The sequence below is a fragment of the Rhamphochromis sp. 'chilingali' genome (assembly GCF_963969265.1).
Source record: "Rhamphochromis sp. 'chilingali' genome assembly, chromosome: 17".
Lineage (NCBI taxonomy): Eukaryota > Metazoa > Chordata > Actinopteri > Cichliformes > Cichlidae > Rhamphochromis > Rhamphochromis sp. 'chilingali'.
The window spans coordinates 22,969,564-22,995,770 of NC_137944.1; the positions used below are offsets into that span (position 1 = coordinate 22,969,564).

The following is a 26,207-nucleotide window of genomic DNA, read 5'->3' on the forward strand; positions in this document are numbered from 1 at the left end:
GTGGCCGCTTAGCCCCGCCTCCTCTCTCTAAAAGTATACAAATTCTTATAGTGTGGTTACCCAACTTTTATCCCTTTCAATGTCAGGCTAGTTATTTAATTTGTCTCAGTGGAGATTAATGCAGAAAGAAGTGGACCTTAAAATAAACTGTTACAAAGCCGTTTTTTGTAAAGCCTGTAAAAACTGCACGTAGCCTGCAATAGATCATCCAGCCACCCGCTTCCACTTGCGTAGCCATAGAGGTGGTTAGCGTCTTTCCCTGCTGTCCTAAAGTGACAGTGGGCTAGTTTCAGTCATTGTGCAAGTGTACTGTTTATAAGGTTGGGGGAAACCTGCAGTCAGCTGAGACTAAAGAAGTCACTTGGATGAGCGACGAAACGTTTCTTCCTCACTGAAAACGCTACGTCCAGAAGAACACAAACAACCTTTTGGTGTCGCAAAGTGAGTGACAACCTGAAAAGGACAGGGTACACTGTATCACTGGGTTCGTTTATTTGAGACATTGTACTATTAATTAATTATTCTGAATTCATTTTTAATGCATCGTAGTTTCATGTATTTTAGGTAGTGAATTTGCAAGTGTTTAGTTTGTTAAGCCTTTCTCTAAAATATGAATGTATGTCAGGGACAAGATTTAGGTTTAGAAACTGTACAAGAACCTAAAACTTCAGTTGCACCAAACCTTTAAGAACCCTGTTAGGTTGACAAAACCTAAAAATGAGGACATTTACATTGTTATTGTATTTTAGTTTAGATCCTGTCATATAGTTTGTCTTAATTGAAATACATATAAAATCAATTTACCTGTGATCTATGGTAGGCTAACACACTGCACAGTAACAGAAACCCAGCCACATCCAAGTGAGAGCTGCATGTCAGCCTGGGGAGTACGAAGATACTTTGATATCCACAACGGAACAGTACTGTGCAAAAATACGCAAGGAAATTGTTCCAGCTACAGGTGAAAACCACTTGAGGCAAATATCATTGAATACAACAAGGCTATGAAAGTAAGAGAGTAGGAGATACCGGGATGACGTGCAACCCAAAAGTAAACAAATGACTCCACTTAGTATGGAGCTAGGAGCACTCACTAGTTAAACAGGATCAGCAAAAGGTGGATGGAAATTACACTTATGTTATACTTGCACTTAAGACTCCCGTTGAACAAACTACCTAGGTTTCTTTTGTTCTGACATTTGACTTTTTCTGCATCACTACTACTGCACTGTAATGCTGCTGGCACTTTAAATTATAAAGTTCATTGGAAAAGGATTGAAAGTGCCCTTCATTGCATAAAAACTAAAATAATGCTGCCTGTAAGCAGAAATTACATAAAATGTTATTTTTTCCCCCCATGTCATCAAATATTACACATTTCTTTGAAATATTGCAAATTATGAGGCAATAGAAGTAATGTTTCACTTAATTTATACAGTGATAATAACCTTGATATTTCATTAACACAACTATAAAGCATCTTTAAAAATGAATTTACATTGTTCTGTAACACCATTGTATGCATAGAAAAGTACGTGGTCTGGTCATTTTGTTGGGATTACATAATGCATTTTTTGAAGCAACTGCACGTCTGCTTAAAAATCTTTTTTCTACTTGAGACTATGTGGCCTAGTAAGATTTCACTTTGCCTTTTAAACGGGACAATTTTAGACGGCAAAATGTTAAGCGCCACGCTAAAAACCCAAGTTTTATGCCCTCAGAGAAAGGTATTGATGAGATGCCTTGAACCTGCACATGCTTTTGAACTGACAATAAAACCCCTTAAGAGCCTGGACTTAAAGTTAAGAGAAAGCTTCAAATCCTCACATTTAACAAGCCATTTGTTTTTATTGTTAATCAATTAAGTGGCTTTCAGCTCAAAACCAATTTTAGTCATTTTTATTTTAAACTTGAGTACAAGCCTGTAATCATCATTTCCCTTGAAGTGTATTTGATGGACTTTTTTAACATTACAATATAGAATTAAGCCTAATGTAATATCCATCAAATAAAATAGTTTGTTATGTATCTGATAAAGACTTATATGGGTTCTGATCTTTGTTATATTTCTGAACAAGGCCAAAGCGCTTAGTTTGGGGGATGGTGACAGATGCTGACTGCTTGGGTAGCTCCAAATCTAATGCGTTGTGTCATGATCAACCGTTGAAATGCACTCTTGTGTTTCCTTCAAACACGGAGCACAGGCTCGGCAGCCGCAGAATGAGCTCCATTTAGCGTTTGACAGCCAAATAAAAGCAACGTTGACTGTATTTGCATAAACTAGAGTTCACTGCAGGTGAAAAATTAAGACGATACCAGCCCTCTGGTGCTTTCCTCCCCCCCCCCTCCCTGACTGCAGAGCACTTTCTGAAAAGGATCCTGATAAACACGAAGTGGGCCAGGGTGTAAAGAAAGGTGCCACAACAGTCCCCCCTGCTGGGATTCAGCAGGAGTACTTCATAAACTGCATCCTCATATTCAAAAACTCGCTTTTTAATATTGTTTCGCCACCTTTTTTGACCCGTAGGATTACAATACAAGTGGAGAATATTGCCGTCAGTGTTACTTAGGTTTAAAGGGTGAATTAAGCTGGGATATTAAGCGGCAGGCGAGGTTAGTTTGGGATAAGGTATCATCTTTTCCAAACGAGGGCAGTCTCCCTCCATCCCTCTTCAGCATCCTTTTTTGCTGCAGTCACTAAGCTGGGAGTCCATAACCGCCTGCCTGTCGTCTCTGTGGGGCCTATACAAAGTAAGATATTTGGTAATATATGATAATGACAGGTGTACGTTTGAGTAACAGAAAGAGGCGAAGTGTCTGCCCCGCTTTCAGTTACTTTAGCTAGGCTAGCTTAGAGTTTTAGCTAACGTTAGCACGGACGGTACATCAGCGCTGATTTTCTGCTCGTAAAGCCGCAAACAGTGTATCATTTTCAGCTCACCCCTGTCTCCAACTGTCCTTCTAGATGCCCAGCGTCACGGTGAAAGATGTCAACCAGCAAGAGTTTGTCAAAGCACTGTCAGCTTTCCTCAAAAAGTAAGTAATGCACCACAACCTGCCTCTGCGCTTATCTGATGACGGGCTGATGTCCACCTGTCAATCAAGCGGGATGATGGGGTATTTGTGAAGGCTGGGCAGAGGCTCAGACAGCTGCAATACGCGGTGAATCACAGGGAAAGGACAGTTTATTAATGCAGACACCGAACTGAGGGCCACCTAAGATTATACTTTTTTTTATTTATTTATTTTTATTTTAATTAAAGGACGGGCGATAGAGGGAAGAGAGGAGGACAACAGAATAAACACTTGAAAATTAAACTTCGGAGATTAAAATTGTAAATTTGAAGAAGAAATGCTTCGAAGGAAAAAACAAAAGCTAAAAAACAAACAAACAAAAAAAACAACCCAAAACTATGCGTCCTAGAAAAGAAAAATTCAATTTGAGAGATGAAGTTAATCGGAGAGTGTAAATTTGTGAGTGTTTAGCTAATTTTACGTCAAAGTAGCGCAAATTAGAATAAACTGGCAGATTTATGAGGGATAAAAAGGTAAATGCAGAAGAAGAATTGACACTTTTTTTGTGGCAAAAAACTGGCACATATTGGGTGGGATTGTGAAAAGAAATGATTAAAACTGTAGATTTGAGAGGGAAAGCTGCTAAATTTACTATATTGAACTATATTCCAATTTTTTTTAATTGAATTTGTGTCAGACCTTATTTATTTATAAATCAAATTTATAATTTTTTTTAAAAAAGCTACAAGTCTTCCTAACATGCAATGATTTTACAAGTTTTGTTTTTCAGCGATTACATTAATCTTGAAGACTTCCTAGAGAGACCCATGCAAAGTAATAAGAGATTGGCATACCGAGGAGACAAAGAATGGAAGAAACTCGGGAAGAAAAGCAGACCACAAATACAGGAGTGTATTTACACAGAGGGCTAATTTCAAACAAGACACAGGTGGGAGCAGAGCTCAGGCACAGACAACTAAATAGAGGTGAAAACAATGAAGGAAAAAAACAAGAAAAACTGGAAGTAAAACCAAAATAATATACATGAGAGATCTAATTTGGTTACAATCAGAACCTGAAGTTTTGATTGCATAGTTTTCACAGCTAGGTTTCAGTAAAACACACACACAGATGATTTCTTAAAATGTATATGCATGCATAGACAATTATATTTGTATAACTTTAATAGTACTAAAGAAACAACCAGTCTCGTGGCCAGTTACGTCTTCTGTATTTAGATTAAAATTTTTGTAAAATGTAAGTCACTCAGGAAAATCCAGTTCATAGTTAAAAAGTGATTTAATATAACTATTTTAAAGGGTCTCAGTCTCCGTAGCAGAGTAAAAGAATGAAACACACATGGGCTCCAGAATGTAGTAAACCACAGTAGCAGCCATGATGACATGATGCTGTATTTCAGTGCGGCTTCTGACACATCACAGATGTTCTCTCTCTTGTGGTATGTGGCCATTCTCAGTTGAGTATTGCTGATTTTCTATGTATATCACTGCTGTCTTGTTCACACGTATAAACAGTTTCACATATGTTTCCCTTTCACTCACCACCGTGTGTGTGTCAGTGTTTATTGTGTGGTTTTTACTGGCCGATAAATCACATTTACAACCAGTGAACCTTCAGAGTACAGCCCGACTGACGGCTGATATTAACTGTTTGCCGATATATCGGCTACAGTTGCAATAGCCGATAAATTAAAGTGAAAATGTAAAGAAGAGAGGGGCGAGATGCCCTTAAACACTGAGTGTTGATGTTGTATAGTATGTCTACAAAAGGGCGCTCTCTAACTTCCATGTTGGCAACACAAATGTGATAACCAGCTGATCCGAACTGAGTGGCAGTGAGTAATCTGTGACTTGCTGTGACAAGAAAACTAGATTAAACTGCATTTTCATATTAGCTTAGTAATTTGAATATATATAACAAATATAATAATTTTCTTTATGTTTTGTGTGTCTGAAAGAAAAACTATTGGCTGATGTATCAGGTTCTTAGTTTTTTTTTAACTATGTTAAATATTGGTATCAGTATCAGTCTTAAAAATCCTATATAGGTCAGCCTGTACTCCAGAGGGAGCTCAGACTCATGCAACAACAATAATACACCCCCTGAATGCTGAAAAAAGAAAGCAAAATTCCAGCTTGTTTCATTTTCTTTATTGTGCTTTATTTTACAATAGATACCCCACTGGTCTTTCTGCACATCTGCTGTACCTCTACTGCCATACTTTTGCCTGCATGGGATTAATAGAGGCTGTATTTTCATATTTCTCATGATGGAAATTTCTAACTTAGAACTACTTTAAATATGTACACTGTTAGTGCACTTAAGTGGAAACATCCTACAAAGAGCAATAAAATATGAAGTTCTTACTTTGACTCTCATCCAAATTGTAATCAAAGCTTTTTATGACCAAAAAAATCTGCCTTACTCTACACGATGAAGTCTTTACCTTTATTATCATATATATGAGTTGGAAAAGCAAACAATTTAATATGTATCACGCTGTTTTTATTCATCACATCACCTACTAATTGATTTTTCAGGTCTGGCAAACTGAAGGTCCCAGAGTGGGTTGATACCGTGAAGCTTGCCAGGCACAAGGAGCTTGCCCCCTGTGACGACAACTGGTTTTACACCAGAGCAGGTTGGTTTTCGTTTCCACGTGCAGCTGGAGTGACAAATAATCATAAAAAGTAAATGAAAGTCATGAACATGTCAGGCTCAGTCCTCTCTAGTGTGTGGATGTGCAGTTTCTCTCTGTCTCAAGCTGTTTTAATTATTGTTCAGACAAAATAAACAATTACACACCGAACAATTACCCAAACAGAGTTGATTACAGTCAACATGAAAAGCAATCATTAGCTGAATTGACTCAGTGAACTGAAATGTTTAACCAGAAGATATATTTTATTTGATAAAGTTTGGGTTCTGGAAATCTCATCTTAAGATGGAAAAACAATTCGGTCTTGGAGTTATTTGTACCTTTTTTAGGCATCCTTGTGATTTATGATCATACACAAACAGCTGAGTAACACAGGCAGGCCTTTCACTGTGGCTACCATGAACCTAGGTGCAGTACAGTCAAATCTGTTCTTTGTTTCTGAGCCCCTGATTTAGGGAACATTGTCTTAATTATGTCATTTTATTAATTCATGATTTCTTTTGAGTTTTGATTTATGTTGTTTGGTCTTCTGTTTATAATGTTTTATGTTCCCTGGTCCATTGGAATCTCTTTGTCATTTTTGCCCTTAGTTATTTGCTTTGATGGTAATAAGTTTGTTACTTCCTTTTGTGATCCTTCTCTGTTTGCCAGTCTTGTCTCTGTGGTCATTTTCTGTGTAGTTCATTTCCTGTTTTATGTTTGTGGTCTTTTGTCCCTGATGGTTTCTATTTAGTGCAACATCTTTTGTCCCATTATCCCTGATTTGTGTTGTGTTTTCCTTCTCAGCTGTGTATTGGATTGCCTGGAGTTATGCTTTGCTTTGGATTACTTTCAGACTTTATTATGCTTATATTTAAGGGCTCTACTTTATGCTTTACTCCTGTGTCCCATGTCTGGGTCTGCAATCCTGACACTTTCTCCTGTTTGTTAACTTAGATTTCCATTATTGAGATAGTAGCATGCTGCACATTGTGCTTCTGCCTGGAATAAAAATTTGTTATATGAATAAAGAATATTCGCGAAATTCAATAGAAACGCATGCACTGCACACTGTTCCTTTACCTGTGGATGTCCTGTACTGACTTATATTAGCTCTAAAATATGTTGACTTCTTGTATTTTGAATGATAAAATAAGTTCATACTGAAACATACTGCACTGTATATGATACGTGCCACCAGCATCCACGGCCCGCCACCTGTACCTGCGAGGAGGGGTCGGCGTGGGCTCCATGATCAAAATCTACGGTGGCCGCCAGAGGAACGGCGTATGCCCCGCCCACTTCAGCGTAGGATCCAGGAACGTGGCGAGGAAGGTCCTGCAAGCTCTGGAGGGCCTCAAGATGGTGGAGAAGGATCCCAATGGGTGAGAAGGGTGAATGCTGAGACGATGTGATTCTGAGGTGGTGACTTCACAACAACTGTTATTTTTAAATGTTTTAAAATATTTGTGCTTACAGCGGTCGTAGACTGACCTCTCAGGGTCAGAGAGACCTGGATAGGATCGCTGGGCAGGTGAGTTGTTAGACTTGCACTACATGCATATGTGGATTTATCTGTGCATAAAAATGTTGTTTCATTCTCTGTAATGTGCATATTATTCCTGCAGTTAGTTAAAGACTGTAATTGAGAGGGGTTAATCAGAATTTGTATTATTTTTATGGTGTAGAGGATAAAAATAATACTTTTTTTCAGCAGAACTATAGTGACAGTGAGCAGGGGATCATATCTAATTGTCATAATGTTGTTAAATAACTCTTTACAGTGGACCCATTATGGTCTTTGAGGTCCATGTATGTAAAAGTAATTCCTTTGAGCCAAACGCTCAGGCTAAGAGTTTCAGTCTTTTTCTAGTCTTGGATCTGTACGATATCACAGAGTAGGGAATTCCCTAATGTGGTCATCTCAGACATGCAGCAGCCCCACCCACCTACTGCTCAAGCCTTTTGTTTATGAAGAAATCAATTGGATAAAAGCTGGTTTAAAGGCTGTGTCTCAGACCCAGTTTAAGACAAATAAAAATGATTTTTGTTTTTTATTCAGTATGAGATGCTACTCTTAAAAGGTAAGAATAAATGGAAGCTCATTACATTTATTTTTTGCTGTCATAGTAAAAAGAAAGCACAGCATCTGTTAATTCTAAGGTCTAGTTTGTTCAGATGTAGCTTTGCAAACCTGAGCTGTGCTGGTATGTGTTTAGTGTTTTTCTAATTGTAGTGTTCAGTGGTTTACACATTCAGCTAACAAGCGAAATATCCCCAGTTCAAGACCAGCAGAAGACACAAATCCCTCGGAGGGTGGCGTCAGGAAGGACAAAAATCTGTGCCAAATCAAATATGTGGCTTCATCCTCTGTGGTGATCCCTTGTGAATATGCAGCCGAAAGAAGGTCTCTGCTGTCGGGAACTTTAACACTTAACGCGCTAACTGAGAGTTTATCCAAGCTTTGTACGGATGACCTTGCGGTGAATTTGTTGGGTTTTCCACAGCTGCCATGAATGTTTTCCACTTGTGAATAATCTTTCTCACTGCAAAATGGACTTGAGATTGTTTTGAAATGATGTCATAGCCCCTCGCAGATTGACGGGCAGCAAGAATTGCTTCTCCAAGGTGATGTCTTTCTTTCTTGGCATTGTGTTAATGCACCCGAACGCTCCAGAGCATCAGTATGGGAAGGGTTATGAGATTATTACCATACAATCCATCATCTCCTTTTATAGAGGTGTTCGTATTTGGATAATTTTAAGACCTGCTAAGGGCCAGATGATTTATTTTTCATGATCTCATTCGTAAAACTCTAGAACTGAAAGAGTGTGCGCTTCCTTTTTTTTTTATCATGACTGTAGACACATTTGATACTTGCAGAGGGCTTCAAAGACATCAGAAATTAAATGTCATTATTGCTCAACCCTTTACAGCACCAGATGTGCAGCATACAGTTGAAGTGGCTCCCTCTAGTGTTGTGTCTCAGTTATGGCAACAATGTAAAACATATAATCATATGTGAGATATTTCTTGGGATCTCTAAATAAATACTGCATGCCTTGTGTGCAGAGTATAGCTTCTCAGTTTGTTACATCAGCACGACTGTCCTCTCTCCTCTTTTTATTGTCTTTTGTGTGCTCAGGTTGCCTCAGCAAACAAGAAACAGCGGAGTTTACAGAGCGCCATCTGAGGACGTTATATAAGAATCCTGAGAAAAGGAATGCAGTTATGCCTTACCGCTTATTTACTCAAGTTCACCCTCCTCCCACATCAACCCAGTGCCGACAGTAACCGAGCACAAAGAGGCACTTCATAGCGATGCATGTGTCTAAAATACAGCGAGTGCAAATATCATACATGAATGTTTTGCAGCAGTCAGAGGTTGGCGGTGGCCTTGTAACATTAAGGCGCAGAGTGGAAACAAAAGCACTCCGAATGCAGTGTTACAAAGCAAAAGCATGTTCGTATTTTTGCCTACGAATGTGAAGCAATGGAGAGAAAAAGAAATGTGAGAGCAGATGTAGAAAGGAAAGAAATGCAAAGAATTCTCATGCACATTTTTATTCATTTTCTAACTTTGTGTTTGCAGAATGGTATTACTGAGCACATATACGTTATACAGGATGCTCTGAATAAAATGAGCATGAGCACTGACTGAATGTCAGTTTTTATATGGGCCTGTGAGTGACTCTTGCTCAGTTTAGCTGCTGCTCATGACGCTGCTTATCCAGCTGATGTAGTAATTGAGTAATTAGGACCCTACACCACCGGGCAGAACATGTTCCCTCTAAGCCTGAAGGGAAAAAGAAGGAACACACGCATGTAAAGGAAGCACTCAAAACGTGCGGCTATCCTAAATGGGCGTTCTTAAAGTCAGCAAACAGGCACAGAAAAGAAGACCAGACACCAGCGAGGGAGGATAAGAAAGACAGACGCAACAACATTGTCATCCCCTATGTAGCCGGTGTATCAGAAAAACTCAGGAGTTTTCTCCAAGCATGACATCCCGGTGCATTTCAGACCCAGCAACACGCTCAGACAGAAACTGGTTCACCCGAAAGACAAAACGCCAAAACACAAACTTAACAATGTGGTGTATGCTGTACGGTGCAGCGAGGAATGTCCAGACCTCTACATTGGAGAGACCAAACAGCCACTTCACAAGCGCATGGCACAACACAGAAGAGCCACCTCCACAGGACAAGACTCAGCAGTCCATCTGCATCTTAAGGACAAAGGTCACTCTTTTGAGGATGGCAATGTTCACATTTTGGACAGAGAGGACAGACGGTTTGAAAGAGGAGTGAAAGAAGCCATTTACGTCCACTGTGAGCGACCATCTTTGAACAGAGGCGGTGGTTTATGACTCCAACTGTCTGCCATCTATAATCCAGTTTTGAGTTCCCTCCCCAGACGCCTTAACGCCCACTCACATCCTGGGCCATCTGACCTCAGGAATTCGCATGATAAGGTGGGGCCAGGTTTCACAATGAGCTCACCCGAAACCCTGGCTGATTGGGACCCACACCCAGTTTCACACCTTGGCTCAGGCGATTAGAGGATCATCAAGGGGTCTTTTTGTCCCTCTGTGATACTCTCACTAAGTTTAAATCTGGGACTCCCCACCATTTGACCTTAGAACTGAAGAAGCTTCTCAGATGAGAGGTGAAACGTCTTCAAGCAACTTAAAGAAGTCCAGACGCTTTTCTTTGCAAGCTCCTTTGACTACGATGACCTGGATGACTGAGAACCTTCACAGACATGCATATTCAGTAAACTTAAATATTCATTTCACAGAAGGCTGGTCAGCAAGGCTTTCTTCTTCATCATCTTCAGGGTTTGCACCAGTGTACTGCAAGCCCTGCCAGACCTGAACACCAGGCTAAGACCCGTACATTCTGTAGATATAGGCTTTAATCTAATGTATCTTATTGGCATACTTTCACCTATTTTATGAAAGGTTTAATCTATAAAACCCATAACATTCAGATTAACAGGCTGATGATCAAATTAGGTAGCTTAAGACAAGCATTTTACTCCAAATACTTTGGCCCAGAGATCCAAACAATGGATCTCAAACAGAATAACAGCACTGTGTGAGAAAAGTGACAATTAGAAGCACAATAACACAACAATTCAAAGAATTTGAATTGTAAAAAACAAAACAGGATATGTTCCATGTACTAACAGAAACTTCCCCTTTTTCTATAATTTTATACATTTATTACAATTTAAATCATGCTGACACATTTTTCTCATTTACTACAGCAGCATTTCTTTACCACGTCAAAAACTAAGAAAAGCTGTTACAAATGGCCTTCTTTTTCTTTTTTCTAAATATGTAGTTAAACTTCTTTAGTTTCACTGGTGCTGCCTGCTTAGGATCAAAATGGGCTGTAACGTGAGTCTCCATGTAAAATGAGTGCATCATACCTGCTCTAACACAAGACAAATGGCTGAAAAAAGCGAGTGAATCATGAGTTATGGAGCAACTGGCTCATAAGATAAGGTTTTATGAGGACTGGGTTCGAGAGGAATCCGGTTGTTCAGTCTGACGTCACTAGCCGTGTCTGGGTCTAAAACTCCGCTGCAGGTCCATATATCAAACGATCACTATGGCATTACTGAGAGTTGAAAAACTGTCTAAAGTCTTTCATCTTTAATAAAATGATCAGCGTTCTGCTCTACCAGGTGTAACAATTGAGTTTAACATCCAGGCATCCATGAAAACGGAATTTATGACATTTAACGGAGTTAGAAGTTAGCAGGGAGTTAGCTCGCTAGCTTCTATCTAAATACAATATAGCATGTCCTGACTGCGGGGTTTTGGAAACAAATTAAAACGTACAGCTCTGTTATCACTTCCAGCATAAATGAAGACAGAAAACTAAACAGCAGTGACGTTTGTAGGGTTACTGAAGTTGGGCTAGCTGGTATATAATGATGTGTTACGTGACCGCTAGCGACACAGCTATGTTAGCATAATATAAACAAGCTAACTTTTTTCCCACTGATAAAAGTTACCGTGAGTGTTCTCGGTGGTCAGGAACAAATGTAATCGCATGGCAGGATGCTGTAAAAGGACCAAACTTCAGCCAGGAGAACAACTGAGATAATCCATCCACAATACGAGGTTAGTCATTCATATACTGCTGCATGGGCTGGGCTGTAGTTACATCCTAAGGTTTTAAAAACTGAGCTTAAATAAATGGTTAGCGATAATAAAAGCCGAGGGAGGTCAACAGTGATCACTGACTGTTTTAGGAGCTTTTTGAGATCAAATAGAAGAAAATACATAACATTAAACATGTTAACAACACAAAAGCCATATTAAACGCAGACTACTTTAGACCCGGAAGTAGGATTCGTCGCGTCATCACTGAACAACCGGATAGAAGCAACATGTCAATGACAGGGTGAGGTCACAGGAACACATGGTAAACAAACCAGTATATGATGTAAATCTGCAGAGCGGCTGAAAATAGCAGCACTGCGAGCACATAATTCTCACAGTGAATTGGCTAAAAACACTCAAGATCTATCCAAACTGAACCAAGGACACATGAATCACTTGATTTTATCTGTAAATGTGTATTTAAAAAGTATAAGGACTAGTAGATGCCCTGTCTGAGCTGAGCAAGACAACACCTGTAACATTTCTCTTCAAAGCATCACAGCATGAAGTTGTTAAACGTGGGATCAGGTAAGTTAGTTATGGATAAAAGATTCTTCTGAATGTAACTGATGACATCTTTTCTGGAAAAAAACATTCTTGACATGCAATGAGTAAATTAAATCAGAATCAGAATCAGAATACTTTATTGATCCCTGGGGGAAATTATTTTTTGTTACAGTGCTCCATTTTAAACCAACATTAAGACAAGACAGACAATACGCTAACTAAGAATAGTACAATATATACATATATATACATACATACATACATAAGTCACTTATAAATAAATATTTGGAAAAGAAACATGTGTAGCTGTAGCAGCAAACAGTGTGTTAAGTGGATGCGTTGTACAGGGAGATGGCCACAGGCAGGAATGATTTCCTGTGTCGTTCAGTGGTGCTTTTCAGTAATCTCAGTCTCTCACTGAACGAGCTCCTGTGACTGACCAACATGTCATGGAGTGGGTGGGAGGTGTTATCCCACCTCCCAAACAAATCCCAAACAAACCACGATGATGGCAGATGTCATAATGTTACCCATGTGATTGTGATGAAACCACCATGCTGACAGATATTTGCTACATTTGGTCACTTGTCCTTATGATGTCTTTGTTTGAGTGCTATATTTCTGTAATTAAAAATCCTCTTCAGTCTCTACAATCAGGAATAACAGAAAAAGGCAATCAATTGGTCCTTTTGTACCAAGGTGGCTCCTGATAACAGGCAAGCACCCTCACCTCTCATCCCTGCAAGCCTCTCTCCTCTCTTTCCCTCTGAACTGTAGCGGAAGTGAGGTATAAAATATCACAGAGTACTTAAGTAAATGTACTTAGTTACATTCTAAGACACTTTGACTAGGTTTTCTCTCCAACAATACTGCTGGATCTCCCTCTTACAGTCAATATTAGAGTGAGAGCATCTTTCTGATGCTCAATTAGATGCCATTAGAGTGTAAACCTGCACCAGTGAAGTTTAATAAGAAGTGCACTCAGTCTCAGATTTCATGCGCATACTTGTGTACCACCTCAGTCTCTTTGTCTGCACTGGGCTTTAACTCACTGGGCATTTACTGGTGTCTCCATGCACGGATCCAGCGCAGACCAGTGACCTCGGGGACGGTAGTGATAAGGTTCCTGCAGATTGCGTCATCAACGATGGGCTCCCACAGGCACTGAAGATTGCTGGGGTAGTAGAAAACTGGTTGAAAATCGGGTGATGTAATGTTAATTTTGCACATATCTCCTGCCTCCACAAGAATGCATTAGGAGACACGATAATCCCACATCAAAGCACAAGCATTTCTTTAACTCTAACTAGCAATGACTAATTTTAATCATTAGACAAAAAAGCTGTTTATATCCATCTCACAGACATGTCATTATGTACTTTTAAAACTATTGATATTTATTTAGACTCTTTCTCTCTGATTGATCTCTCCTTCTTTAAATGAGCCAGGCATAACATTATGGTAGACCGTGTGTCGAGGTTCTCAAGACAACATCACACACTAACCTGTATTCAGAGGCTCAATTCATTCATGCACTTTTCAACTCTTTTAATTCAAATAAAATGTACAATTATTGTTCTTTTCTTGCCTGTCACTGGGCAAGAGATGGGGTACATCCTGAACAGGAGAGACAGACAACCAATCACACACAGTCACACCTACGGCTAATGTAGAATCACCAATTAACTTAACATAATATGCAGTATTGTGCAAAACTCTTGAGCCACCCCTCATTTCTTTATATTGTGTTAGAAAAATGGGAAATAGGCATAGTGATTTATTGAAACATGCAAATGTACATGATAGTTCAGTATATAAGGCAAGCTTGAAAGTAAATATTTGGTGTGACCAACTTTATTCTTCAACATAGTGTGAACGCTTTTAGGCAGCTCTTGTGTTTTCTTTAAAGTCTTCAGGAATTGTTCTCCAGGCTTCTTGAAGGACACTCAGGGTGTTGGCTAACTTTTGTTCTGTTCTCCATCAAGATGATATCACACTGCTGTGGTTCTGGGGAGGCCAATCCATGACTTCTGGGAGTGTTCCCTTGTGCGTCTTTCTCATTATCGTGCTGAAAAATGAGGCCTTTTGTCAGTCAGATGCTTTCCAGATCCTATTTTATGGTGGATATGGTTCAAGACTTTTGCACTGAAGTGAATGTGCCTAAGCAGTTAGGCAAATAGACAGACACCACGCCCCCTTTTCCCAGTAATGCAAAAAGCTGGTTCCAGCTTTGAATGATAATTTATATAATAATAATAATAATAATCCGTTTTATAAGTTCATAACATTCTGGCATGTTTCTACAAGATCAATCCAGTCTGATAGATCATCAGTTTTTTTTCCCACAGGTCTGATTTTTTTCTACTTTTAATCAAACATCTTCAGCTGTGTGATTTTTCCTGTATATTTCACTGTGAATGCCTTCAGGTTCTGTTTGTGCGTTAAGAAAATCAGCAGCAGGAAAGCAAACTTTGAACAAATTTTATTGAACATAAATTAAAAAAAAATTGGAGGTAAAAAAATATTCAACAGGCTTAGAAATTCTTTACAACTATGTACAGGACAGGATCCATGTGAGCTGATACAGTAACAAAGATTTGTGTCAAATTCAGTCATGAATCCTACAAAACAAAAAGTCTACAGCAGTCAGCCTAAAGTCCCAGATCCTTGTGTACATCCAGTAGCGGGGGCACAATTACACAATGGAGTTTCCTAACAAAAAAAATAAAAAAAAGAGGAAGAAAGAAAAAGCACAAAAAAGGTGACCACCTACTCTAAGTGTCCAACAGCAGTGATGTTACCTGTTTCTTAATATCGAAATTCAATAATTAGAAAGCTTAAAGAGCAAGAAAGCAGTTTTTCCATTGTGTGTTGTGTAATTAAATTAAATCTCACTTCTTTCTTTGAGGTAGAACACCTGAGGGAGATTTGTGTGGGGGGGCACAAAACAATGATTAACCAGACAACAATTGAAGGGAATAAGCTTCACTGTTGCTCAGCCTACAAAGAGAAGGTTAAAAGCTCAAACACATTTACTTCCATTAGTCTGATGACCATACATTTATTGTTCAAATGTACAAAAAGAGCTGTAAGGGACCGTGCCGGGGAAAGATCACCGTTTTCCTTTTGAATGCTGCACCAAGGAAATGCTTCCTCGTAGGCCTTAAAACATACAAACTGCACAAACAAAGAGAACAAAGAAAGAGTGTAACAGTGGGTAAAAGCATTCGGGTCACAGCATCTGTGCCGTTACAAATAAAAACAGAAGCTTTCGGCTGACTGGAGGAGCACAAAGGTTCGATTGACGCTATTAAAACTAACCTGTGGGATAAATGTCATCAGCACCTAAAATATTAAGTGAATGGGAATTTGTAATTCACTTAATTCAAGTCCCTGCTTCCGAGAGATGTGGTATCCAGAGTAAAAAGAGCTGCACTGCTGCTTTATAGTAAAAGTGAGTCCTGTCTGCTGCCAGAGAAGGCTGGGTCATGCTAAGGTGCTGTAGAAATTCTCCTCTTCGTCGCTCTCTGACTTCTTATTTACAGAGACAGACAGACAGCTGAAGTTAGGTCACTTCAGTTTGCACTTCTTTTTTTCCCCAGTTCCAGCAAAGGGCGCTGACAGCAAAGTCAGCGATGTAAAACAAAGTGTGAAGTAGATGAGAAACAGTACATAAATCCATCGTGTATGTGCGTGCATGTGTAGACTTCATCCCAAGCTTTCACATATGGCTCTTGTCTTGTGTACGTCCTTCACGGGTCTGTAGGTTGATCTTCTGAACACTGGCTCAGGTCTGTGTGCGTTATTGACCTCCATCATATGGCTACAGTTGCCTTCATGATTTCATTTGCCGCCTGAGCTGCATCAGCTACGACAGCTTATTAGGGTTAGCGGTGAGGGGGGGTTAATTCAGATAGCGGCGGCAGCGCCTCGCCCCGCAGTTGCAGGAGAGCTTGTTGCTCTCGTCCTCGATGGGGAACTTGTAGTCGTAGGTGAGCTCTTCTCCCCGGTAGATCTTCCTCAATGCGAAGATAACGATGTGCTTGCGTCCGTCCACGTTGATGACGCGCGAGTAGCAGTTCGGCTCGCACGAGTGGTTGATGAAACGAGCCGCATTGCCCTGCATCGTGGCGTCGACCACGTCGAAGTCGTCGATGCGGAACATGTAGCAGCCGATGCCCTGGAGTACAGAAACACACACATTACTTTCACATTTTAGGATTAAAGGTGTTTCATTGTTCTCGCCCCTTATGAATGTTGCCCACGATGTAAAAGGAATTTGACCGCCTTAAATTTTAATGGTATGCCCCCCCGAGTCTAGTGAGAGTGTGCCTTAAGGAAGTGAAAGCAAAAGGAAGATGTTGAAGTGCGTTTAGCTGGTGATCAAAGAATAAAAGAAAAAACCCTTTAAAAAAAAAGTTTTATTTTAATCAGCTGACTTGTTCCAGGTTCATCCGACGTGCCTGTTTGTTCCTGTTTGAAGTACTAATGATTAATGTAATTGTTGGAAGCAGACCGTGTCTTTGCATGCTGTGGTATTCAGTGATTTCTCTGTAGTTGTAACTAGTTACTGCTGCTTCACATTAAACTTATTAAACACAGATGCTCTGTGATGATGAATTCCGAGTGTAACCAACCTTGCTGTCGTAATACTTCTCCCGCTTATCAGTCAGGACTGCGCGAATGACAGTACCGGCATACTCGATCACCATCTCCCCAGCATCGATGTTCCTTTTGCAGAAGAGTCCACGACCATGAATCGGCGATCTAAGGCGCCACAGGGGGAGAAGATTCGAAAGTTTAACTGATTTATTTTTGGACATCAATGAAACCCTAAAGGGTTTTATGGTCATTTGTCGTTACCTGTAGACTCCTACTGCTTCTTTTGAGATTTTCTCCAGGTGTCTGAATCTCATTGCCATGGGAAGCTCACTGCTGGTGGCTCGCCTGGCAGAGACGCAACAGAGCAGCTGTCAGTACTGATGTGAAAACTGCTCAACTTCACAGACAAAAGTGAAGCAAACTGAATGACTAACCTAGAAGATTTGAGCGGGAATTCATCCTCCTCTTCATCAAAGGGACCCAATATGTCGGGAAGTTCTCTGTGCTGCGACGCCAGGAAGTTGAACATGTCAAACGTTGCTTTCCTGGTTAAAGGATCAGGGAAAATCATTTGTGATGTGCGTCATAACAAGACACATACAGACAAAGCGCAGAAGGTTTTAAAAGCAAAACCCGTGAACTAGGGTGTCTGTACCGTGTGCAGACTTCAGCTCGGGCGCAGCCACTCGGGTTGAGGGGGAGTTCTTCCTCGATGTCATCACATCGGTGGAAGCGGAAGCGGTGGCGTTTGCAGTATGCGGCGCCCTGCAGCTGCTCCAGCAGGAAGATGACGGCATCGTGGACGACGCCAAGCACCCGCGGCCCGCTCATCCCACCTAGAGGCAGCTGCCTTAGGTGGAACCCTGCCCGAGCTTCGAGGACGCCGTCTATCACAGCGCGCCAGGCAACTGACGGTAGGTGAGAAAGGGAGGCAAAGATGAACACGCAGCCAAAACGCAAGATAACACGGACAAATGTTTAAGAGAACACCTGGGCTGATTCTTTTATGCTGTATTCATTCTCCTTTTTATTCTCATATTATAATAAGAAAAGAAATGGCTGGCAACAGATAAACATCAGCCACTGACATAAATGAAAATCCTCTTATTTGCTGATAAAAGTCGAGGCTATTATCCAATGAGATATAAACTTCTATTTCTTATATTTTTAATGACAAAGAGTAGAAAATACCAGCATAAGAATTAAATAAGAAGCAGAGGAGTGATTCCTACCTTCTATGCTGTTAGCCTTAACGCTAAAGCCGTCATCACTGGTGATTTCAAAGCGCAGGTGGGGCTGGTTCATGTACGTCCTCGCTGTGGGTTTAGGTGGTGGTGGTGCTTCTTCTTCTGAGCTAAAACCTGCAAAAAGTGAAAGATAGTCTCACACCTAACCACATATTCTCTCTCGCAAAGCAATGACACTTAAAGACGATCAAAACTATATAAATGAGATTAACGATAAATGTTAAATGTAAAAACAAAGGTTTTTAGCCTAAATTAGACACAAATGACTAAACTTATAGTCACAAACCTGAATAAGGGCCCCACTCAGAGAGGTCTCCGTGCCGAGCGCTCACCCATTTGTGCGTCATACCCTGAATCTGACTGTTGGTTTTGGTGGGAAATGGTGGACTGTCATCATGAAAACACCTGCACACAAGGGAAAAAACATATTTGTCAAAAATACTTCCCCCCCCCCATTTTTTCACAGGTTAAACATTCTGTCTCGTCTCTTTTCCCTTGATTTTCTCTTCTTCTTAACTACTACAGGATGGTCTAACGGTCTTTGGACCCGATCAAAAATCACTTCAAGTATTCGAAATATGACACCCTGATGGCCCTGAACACTGCAGTCAAAACAAAACAGCCTGGGAGCAGGAGCCTGGACTGGAATGGGACTGGGCGATCAATGTTGGGATAAAGCTGTCCTTAGTGTACGTTCATGGTACACTCTGCACTAGGCTGCAACTAACAGAGTTAAAAATACTAAAGTCCTGAATGATCCCAACAGTTTATTCCTGCCATAAACAGCACGTTTTGACCTGATTACTTAACCTAACCTTTGATCCATTTTCCTGTGGCTCAAAGACATGATGTCATTTCTTAAATTAGGAAGGTGGGGTTTATTTCACAGTCAAAGGCAGCACTATTCATTTTCCCCCAAAGTAAAATCTTTTTATCCAGCTTTGTCTGAATTAGTTCACTTATTTTGTAAATATTTGTAGTCACTTTGATCCCCCAACTAGTTTAATTCATATCTGTCTTACTATGCTTACTTGGAAGCAGAATTTTGAACCTCATTTCATTGTATCTTTGATAAACCACTGACCTAAAACAGACTGCCTTGTCTGGAAAACATTTTCACATCCCCCACATTCCCCTCCTTTTCTTTGAATTTCTTTTAATTAACTATTAAGTCAATTTAATGTGTACAGCATCTTGCTTTTTTGAACAAAAAAACAAAAAACAGCACATACACAAAAACTACTTCAGGCTCGAGGACCTAAATAATTAGTTTTCATGTGCCCTTTCAGCTCTTTCAAATCTTTAAATACAGCCTGACATTAAGTATTTGCCTCCTTTTGCCTTTGTAGCGCAGTAATAAGTCCATACATGAGGCTAACCTTTTGGGTGTAGGAGGTGGTGGTGGGGCAACGATCCTCAGTGGCTCAGGCTCTGGCTGTGGCTCAAGCTGGCGATCCAGATCAAGAACATCTTTCATTGTTGGAGCTTTCATTCTCACACCACTCGGCCTGTTGAAAGACATCAACATGCTTTATTTTCTCTTTTGCCATCTTTTACTTTAAAACTCTTTCAGCTGCTGAGAGTGCAAATTTCTCTCATTGCTGAGATTCTGCAGATCAGAGGACCAATTTATAAAATGTCAGTCTGTATGTGATGCTTGGTGCTTCATACAAAATCAAGCTGGAGATCAGTTTTTTTTTTTTTAATGTTAACCATTAAGATCAATGTAAATATTAGTTTTTTAAATATTACTCGTGTTCTGCATGTTGCAGTAAGTACATTTTAAAATCATCTGTTACCTGGCTTCATCAGTGTCCTCCGGCTCACTCGATGGATCCTTCAAGAAGTCCATCTTGGATTTCTTCCTGGAAGGTCTCTCAGACACCGACGACACTCTCTTAACTCTCACCTGGTGGCGCGATGCAGCAGGTATTGATTCATTACCGAAAACACTGGGAGACTCCGAACGACCAGCTGATGACTGATCCGAGTCTTCGACGTTGGGAAATGGCAATGGTTTCCGATGCTTGGCCTTTGGCTGTCGAGTACTGCTGAGGATGATGGGTTTTGTTTTGGGTGCGTCGCGGTGAGTAGCCATGGCTCTATCGATAATCGCTTGGGCTGTGCTTTCTTCAATGTTGGAGAAACTAGATTCAGGTGAGCTGTACATGCTGACAGTTGTGGGAGCAGCAGCTGTGCTGTTGCTTTTCATGGGCACCATTTTGACGATGATCTTCCTCTGGGCCGCCTGGAGGTTAGGGGCAGGAGGGGCGTTTGCAGCTGAAGGGCTGGGCCGAGGCTTTATTATGACATGAGGCATGGAGCGCTGTAAAGCATTACCACTGTGGAGAATCTTGGCAATCTGGCTTATCTTATTGTAGGTTGGTGAATCTGTACTGAGAGGCTGATACGTGTTCAACTTTGGGTCTTTGATCATAATCTGACCGTGCCGGTTGACCAGCAGGACCTGATGGGTAGAAGCCTGCACTGGGGGCGTGCTAGCTGACCCAGCTGGGTTCTCCGTCGCTGCCTGCTGCTGACTTTCTGGCTTGGAGCTAATCAAGTTTATAGCGATGGTTTTCCCCAGTGAAGCACCTGGCTGAATGTTTAAAGCATTTAAACCATTGATAATGGCAGGGGGTGCGACCGGGCGTGGTACTGCATGAAAAGTAACTGCAGCAGAGGAAACGGACGCAGTTTGTCCAGGGTGAGGGGGTAAAGGCAGTTTGGCTTGCATCAGGGGAAGTGAAGGTTTCATCGCCAAGCGCTTGAGGTTTGGCGCAGCATGTTTTGTTTTCACAAAGACCGTTTTCATCTGTGCTGTGAGAGGTTTTTTGGTTTTAGTCTCTGGAGAATAATCAGGATCATTCAAATCATCTTTAAATCCTTCATCTGAGTCAGCTGACGAAGCGCTGTCATCTCTGTCGCCAACGATGTGTTTATTTGGATACTCTGCAGAGCCATGTTCAGCAGGAACAAAGTGGCCTGTAGATGAATCCAAGAACACCTCGTTTTGAGACGGCGATGTTTCTGAGGTCATCGGGACCTCTTCCTCCTGAACGGACAGTTCGTTATTTGTGTAAGCTGACTCCAGGAGAGCAGAAGGTGAAAGACTTTCCTGAAGCACTGGTTCAGGTTGTTCTTCAACTGGTGACTTTGGGACCGTGTAGATTGACTCAAGCCTCTTTAGCGCCACCGTTAGTTGTTTAGTGGGTGTAGTGTGGTTGGTTTGAATTTTAGCTTCTTCATTCCCTCCCTCTGCATCCTGAGCATCTTCATCGGCCGCCTCGCTTTCAGTTTCTGACCCGCCGTCCGCACCGTCTAACTGCGGGATAGACTGAGCTGAATTAAGCTGACCTGAGGTATCCGAGCCACTTGCTGTGTGATCGCACACCACCGTGCGTGAAAACTTAAAATAACGACTCGAGTCGTCTTCTTCAGAATCAATCTCCTGATCGTTTCCCTGCATTTCCACCTCTCTGCTGCCTTGTGCCCCGCAATGAAGCGACACATTCTCTGTGAGCAAAGCCTCATCAAACTCAAGCTTAGCATTCAGCATGGAGTCCACTGCTACCTCAGTGTCGGTGTCAAACACAGTGTAAGGAAGCTCCTGAGACATCAGGTGGGCCACTTCCTCCTCCAGGTTATCAGGTGCCAGTGAGATCCCATTTGTAGTGGCCACAGCTGCATCTTCTGCCTCAGAGGATGCCAAAAAGTCTTGGGGAACCTCGGCAGAGACTGGAGTGGTAATTTTAAAGCTATGCCTCCCTCTGGGGGAGTGAGTGATGGCTCCTTGCCGAGGCGACAGCCCTGTAGAAATGCTGGAGCTGGATCTAGGTGGGGAGCTCCAGACTGGAGATGCAGAGTTCTGTCGTGAGAGAGGAGGTGAAGCCGATCCAAAGTTCGATGCTCTCGGAGGGGAGCTGAATAGGGCACATCGGGAGTGGACCGTGCCGCCAGAGCGGAGTGTCATCGGTACGGACGGGTCGCTCTCTGATGGCGAGGAGCTGCACCGGCTTCTGGACGAGAGCCTTCGAGGCCGCCGGGTTTCCTCCAGGTCCCTCAGAGTCAGGATGTGATGGGATTTGGGTGGAGCACACCCTGACAGCAAGAAAAGGGAGTGTGAAAGGGGGTTTACTTTTTTTATTTAAAGTCACACTACAACAGGTACCCATCTTCTCCTAAAACTCCACGTACCTGGAGATGGTAGTGGTCGAGATGATCCTCCTGCTGGTCTCCTGGTGTGTGTGTAAGCAGGGCTTTTAGACCCGGGTGTGTTGTGCAGTTTAGAGTTGGGTAATATGGAAGTGGATTTTATTGGGCTGGATGTGGGACTTAAAATATCTGGAGACTCAATATCTAGAAGAAAGAAAGAAAAAAAGAAAAGAGAAAAAAAGTTTTTAGCACAGTAAAAAAAAAAAAATTACCCATATTTTCAATTTCTTGTCCACTGCTTCAGCTTCAGCGCTCTTCTCACAGCCGTTGAGATCCTGCTCACCTCTGTGGTGGTTCGGACTGTGGACTATGGTGTGGTTCTCTTCATCCTCCCACTTCAAATTCTGTTCCTCACCAGGGAGAGGAGTGCTCACCTCTGTCACCTTGCAGGTGTACTTACAGCGCCGGCGTGGGTCCACGGTGCTCCAGTACAACCGTGAACACCTAGAAAATAAAAGGAGGAAGAAAATACGTTTCAAGCTTGTTAATGAAGAGACAATGAACTATGGATAAATCAGTAATGTCAGTAACAGCAGCCAAGAACTAAGCCAATCACATGTAACCCTTTCCCCATTAGTACAGCTTGGCATGGTTTTCAGGGGTTTCCATTAGGTGGTAGTACCTGTTACCAGGTGCTTCTTTTTTAACCCTTTACAGCCGATCGGAGCGGGCACGCTCTGTTTTGCGTAACTATTTTTAAATCCCGGTAGCTCTGCAACCAAGTAAGCTAGCGCAATAATTTTTTTTGCATATGAAACTGGAGGAGTTGTACTTACATCTTATGCCATCAGCTTGTCCTAGGTCACAGTTTCCTTCCACATATAGCTTTGCAAAAACTGCATAAAAATCACTTGCAGCAACAAAAACATGATATTCCAGAAACACGCTTCGCCGATCCATCAGCTGTTTGTAACACTTCCTACGTCCATCAGCGCGAACTATCACATGACCGCATGACCTGCCCGGAACCGGAAGTGACGTCATTTTGCGGAAATGTAGTTTTTTTACGATCGGGGCCTTATGAGCTTGTGTTTTACTTGTTATGTGTTTTAAAAAGTTATGTTTGACTTTATGACTTTCTGTGTCGTTTCTGGGATGCTTAAGACTCATATTGCACTGCTGGAAATAGTTTATTTTGATGCATATGCTGTTATTTTGCAAATTTGCACTATAATATTTATTTTCGTTTTTCCTGCAGTATATAAAAATTGGTGTATTTCAAAAATAAAACTATGAAGACACTCAAAATAAATTTCCTGTGGTGGGAAACTAGTTTGTGTAACTTTTTTGTATTTACAGTTTTGAGGGATAAGCCTCTTAAATTTCTCTAACTAGAAATATATGTTAAAAAAAACAAAAACGATTTTCAATTTTTTTGTAGTTTATTGCACTTTTTTGCAATTTATGTAATTACTATGCACCTAATGCAGACATATTATTAAAGTTTGGGCTATAATGGTTGTATTGATGTATAGCAACTTGAAATGCTCCCAAAAATGGCTCCACAGCATGTAAAAATATAATATAAGCTCTGGCGAACTTGGTTCTATGGTAGGTCTTAAAGGGTTAATCTACTTGGCCGGGGTTCCAAGCGATTCGAGGCGATCGAAAAAAAATGTGACATAAATAGACTGACTGGATTGTTCAATTTGTGATTGACATGACATTGACCAATCAGGTGAAAGGAAGAAAAATTGGGTCAAAATTAGTACTTGTAAGTTGAATCCCACACACAGCCAGGGAACTTGAGCGCAGAGTTTTACACATCGTTTTTTGCTTTGTATCTGTAACCAGGATCTTAACAAAAATTTTTTTAAACTTGTGTAAATATTTTTACATAAGTTACAATGACAATTACAAGTACAAAATATTTATGACCACAATTTGAGCCCATAGAAAACTACACAAAAAACAACACTCTGGTCCCTGAGACTGAGAATAAGCCATACACCAAACAGCAGGTATGACACTGTCTCGACTCCTTTGTTGTGTTGTTCACGTCGCATACAAATGACCTCACTGGACTTTCGGCCTTGTTGCTATAATGACCACATGCACATTAGGTCGACTGTAATGGAAAACGACATAAACTGAGTTCAGTCCAGCTGAGTAGGCAGCAGTGGAAGAGGGCTAATAGAGTCTTCTGTTTAAATGTGCTTCTACTCTAAAGTAGAAATGAAAGGGTTTACAGCCTGATAGAGAAAACAGTCTGACTTTAAAACTAATTTCCCTGTGGGTACTTTTTATTTTTCTTTAATAATACAACTGTGGAAAAATGTACCGCTGCGCCTTATACATAAAGAGGAAAACATGGTTCTGCGCTAGGCCTGTGGACAGCTTTGCAGACTATGAGTTGTAGCTGTTTTTAGCTATTTATAAATTATAGAATACGAAACAGGCATGTTAATTTCTACTCATATCTATAATTCAAAAGTTGCTGTTTGCGCAAAAAAAACCCAACCAAAAAAACCCCCGCTTGAATACAAAGGCAGTTATCACTTACTGATAGCCTACAGGATACAGCATCCTTCCATTTGACGACAGCTCTGACAGAACACCAAGTTTCTGAATCTGCAGCGAGCCTGGAAGGTTAAAAAAAAAAAAAAAAACAGATAATGAGGTTCATTGGATCAAGACATAAAGCAGCCGTATTTTAATTCAATCTGAATCTATCCCATTACAAGAGTCAAAAACATGAAACATCAAGATAATCTTACCTATGGTCATATTTATGGATTCTGGCTCAAGACCTGTGAGGAACTTCCTTCTGAGATTGATCCCATTGAAGTCCACATACACCCGTCGCGGGACTTCAAACCCTTTACCAGAGACGATCTGTGAAGAATCACAAACAATAGTCAGCATAACGAACACAAAATCAGAATATAATATTAAATATGTATACTGCTTCCAACAAAAATATATATTTATAATCTGACAACATAAATTCACACCTTTGCAGTCACCAGGTCCCTGTGTTTGTAGCAGTAAACCTTCCTGTCCTGCTGGAACGCGCAGCTCTGGGCACGTGCACACATGAAGTGGAAGTTACTCTGACAGGTGGGGAGGCAACAGCCCACGGTGGCTCCTGACTGCCCGCAACGATCACAGCGCTGGAGGAAAATTTAATATGTACACACATAGTTTTAGGACCAAAGGGTACTTGTCAACCTCACAAAATGAATGACTGATCCTAAAGTCAGGCCATTAGGATTAGAAATGATCAAATAATTCACAAGATCTTTAAATGGAAGACAGGAAGAAAAATAAATAAATAAATAATAAAAATGGACGAGGTTAAACATTGGCAATACAAATAAGAAAAGATTTCACATAAGAAACCATTAATCATATTTTTCAATAGCCAAAATGTACTTTTATTCCAGCAAAGTGACACTTTGTATTGGATAAAATGTTACAGAAATATATGTAAAAGTAGCCCTCCTTCCTTCTCAGCAAACATTTGGTGTTTAATGGCTGTCAGCTGGCGGTCTTTTCTCAACTTTTAACCCATGATGATAAAAAAAAAAAAAAATCCTCCAAATTAAAGATACATAATTGGCCTAAATGTCAGGTTTAGGTGATTTGCAAACATTGCCTGGATTTCCTTGTTAAGAGTTTCTTGAAGGGGAATACTGTATATCCGTTTATCGATTTGAACAAACAAAATTATTTTGAGAAAGAATTCATGCATCTCAATGGTCTTTTGCCTCGTGGGACCATTTCTCATCCAAGGAGTTAATTGACTTTACGCCAAATTGTCTGCAGAGTTATAATGCTGACA

At 40.8% G+C, this 26,207-nt stretch overlaps 2 protein-coding genes across 3 annotated transcripts in view; one reads left to right on the forward strand and one right to left on the reverse strand.

Annotated features, from left to right (window-relative positions):
- Positions 1–2,485: 2,485 nt before the first annotated feature.
- On the forward strand, positions 2,486–9,101 carry LOC308384349 (small ribosomal subunit protein eS19). The gene is made up of 6 exons (XM_080862849.1): positions 2,486–2,751; positions 2,966–3,036; positions 5,577–5,677; positions 6,876–7,059; positions 7,154–7,208; positions 8,820–9,101. The coding sequence occupies exons 2-6, from the start codon at positions 2,966–2,968 to the stop codon at positions 8,865–8,867; spliced, it is 459 nt and encodes a 152-aa protein (XP_080718975.1). The 5' UTR covers positions 2,486–2,751; the 3' UTR covers positions 8,868–9,101.
- Positions 9,102–14,825: 5,724 nt separating this feature from the next.
- The window catches only part of kmt2ba (lysine (K)-specific methyltransferase 2Ba), a 50,696-nt gene continuing 39,314 nt past the window's right edge, over positions 14,826–26,207 (reverse strand). For both annotated transcript variants that reach the window (XM_080862245.1, XM_080862244.1), the window contains exons 23-36: positions 25,378–25,536; positions 25,141–25,258; positions 24,927–25,005; positions 22,707–22,867; positions 22,406–22,567; positions 20,008–22,309; positions 19,588–19,716; positions 18,495–18,613; positions 18,194–18,322; positions 17,617–17,869; positions 17,396–17,506; positions 17,223–17,306; positions 16,997–17,126; positions 14,826–16,539 (exon numbers count right to left, since the gene is read on the reverse strand). In XM_080862245.1, coding sequence (XP_080718371.1) covers positions 16,264–16,539; positions 16,997–17,126; positions 17,223–17,306; positions 17,396–17,506; positions 17,617–17,869; positions 18,194–18,322; positions 18,495–18,613; positions 19,588–19,716; positions 20,008–22,309; positions 22,406–22,567; positions 22,707–22,867; positions 24,927–25,005; positions 25,141–25,258; positions 25,378–25,536 — 4,212 coding nt within the window. In that variant the 3' untranslated portion in view covers positions 14,826–16,263. The remainder of the gene's footprint in view (positions 16,540–16,996; positions 17,127–17,222; positions 17,307–17,395; positions 17,507–17,616; positions 17,870–18,193; positions 18,323–18,494; positions 18,614–19,587; positions 19,717–20,007; positions 22,310–22,405; positions 22,568–22,706; positions 22,868–24,926; positions 25,006–25,140; positions 25,259–25,377; positions 25,537–26,207) is intronic.

Bases quoted from the DNA above. Each gene is read 5' to 3' on its own strand.
- LOC308384349 (XM_080862849.1), top strand. From the start codon at position 2,966: ATGCCCAGCGTCACGGTGAAAGATGTCAACCAGCAAGAGTTTGTCAAA. The intron at 3,037-5,576 runs GTAAGTAATGCA...TTGATTTTTCAG, and splicing joins CTGTCAGCTTTCCTCAAAAA to GTCTGGCAAACTGAAGGTCC. The intron at 7,209-8,819 runs GTGAGTTGTTAG...TTGTGTGCTCAG, and splicing joins TGGATAGGATCGCTGGGCAG to GTTGCCTCAGCAAACAAGAA.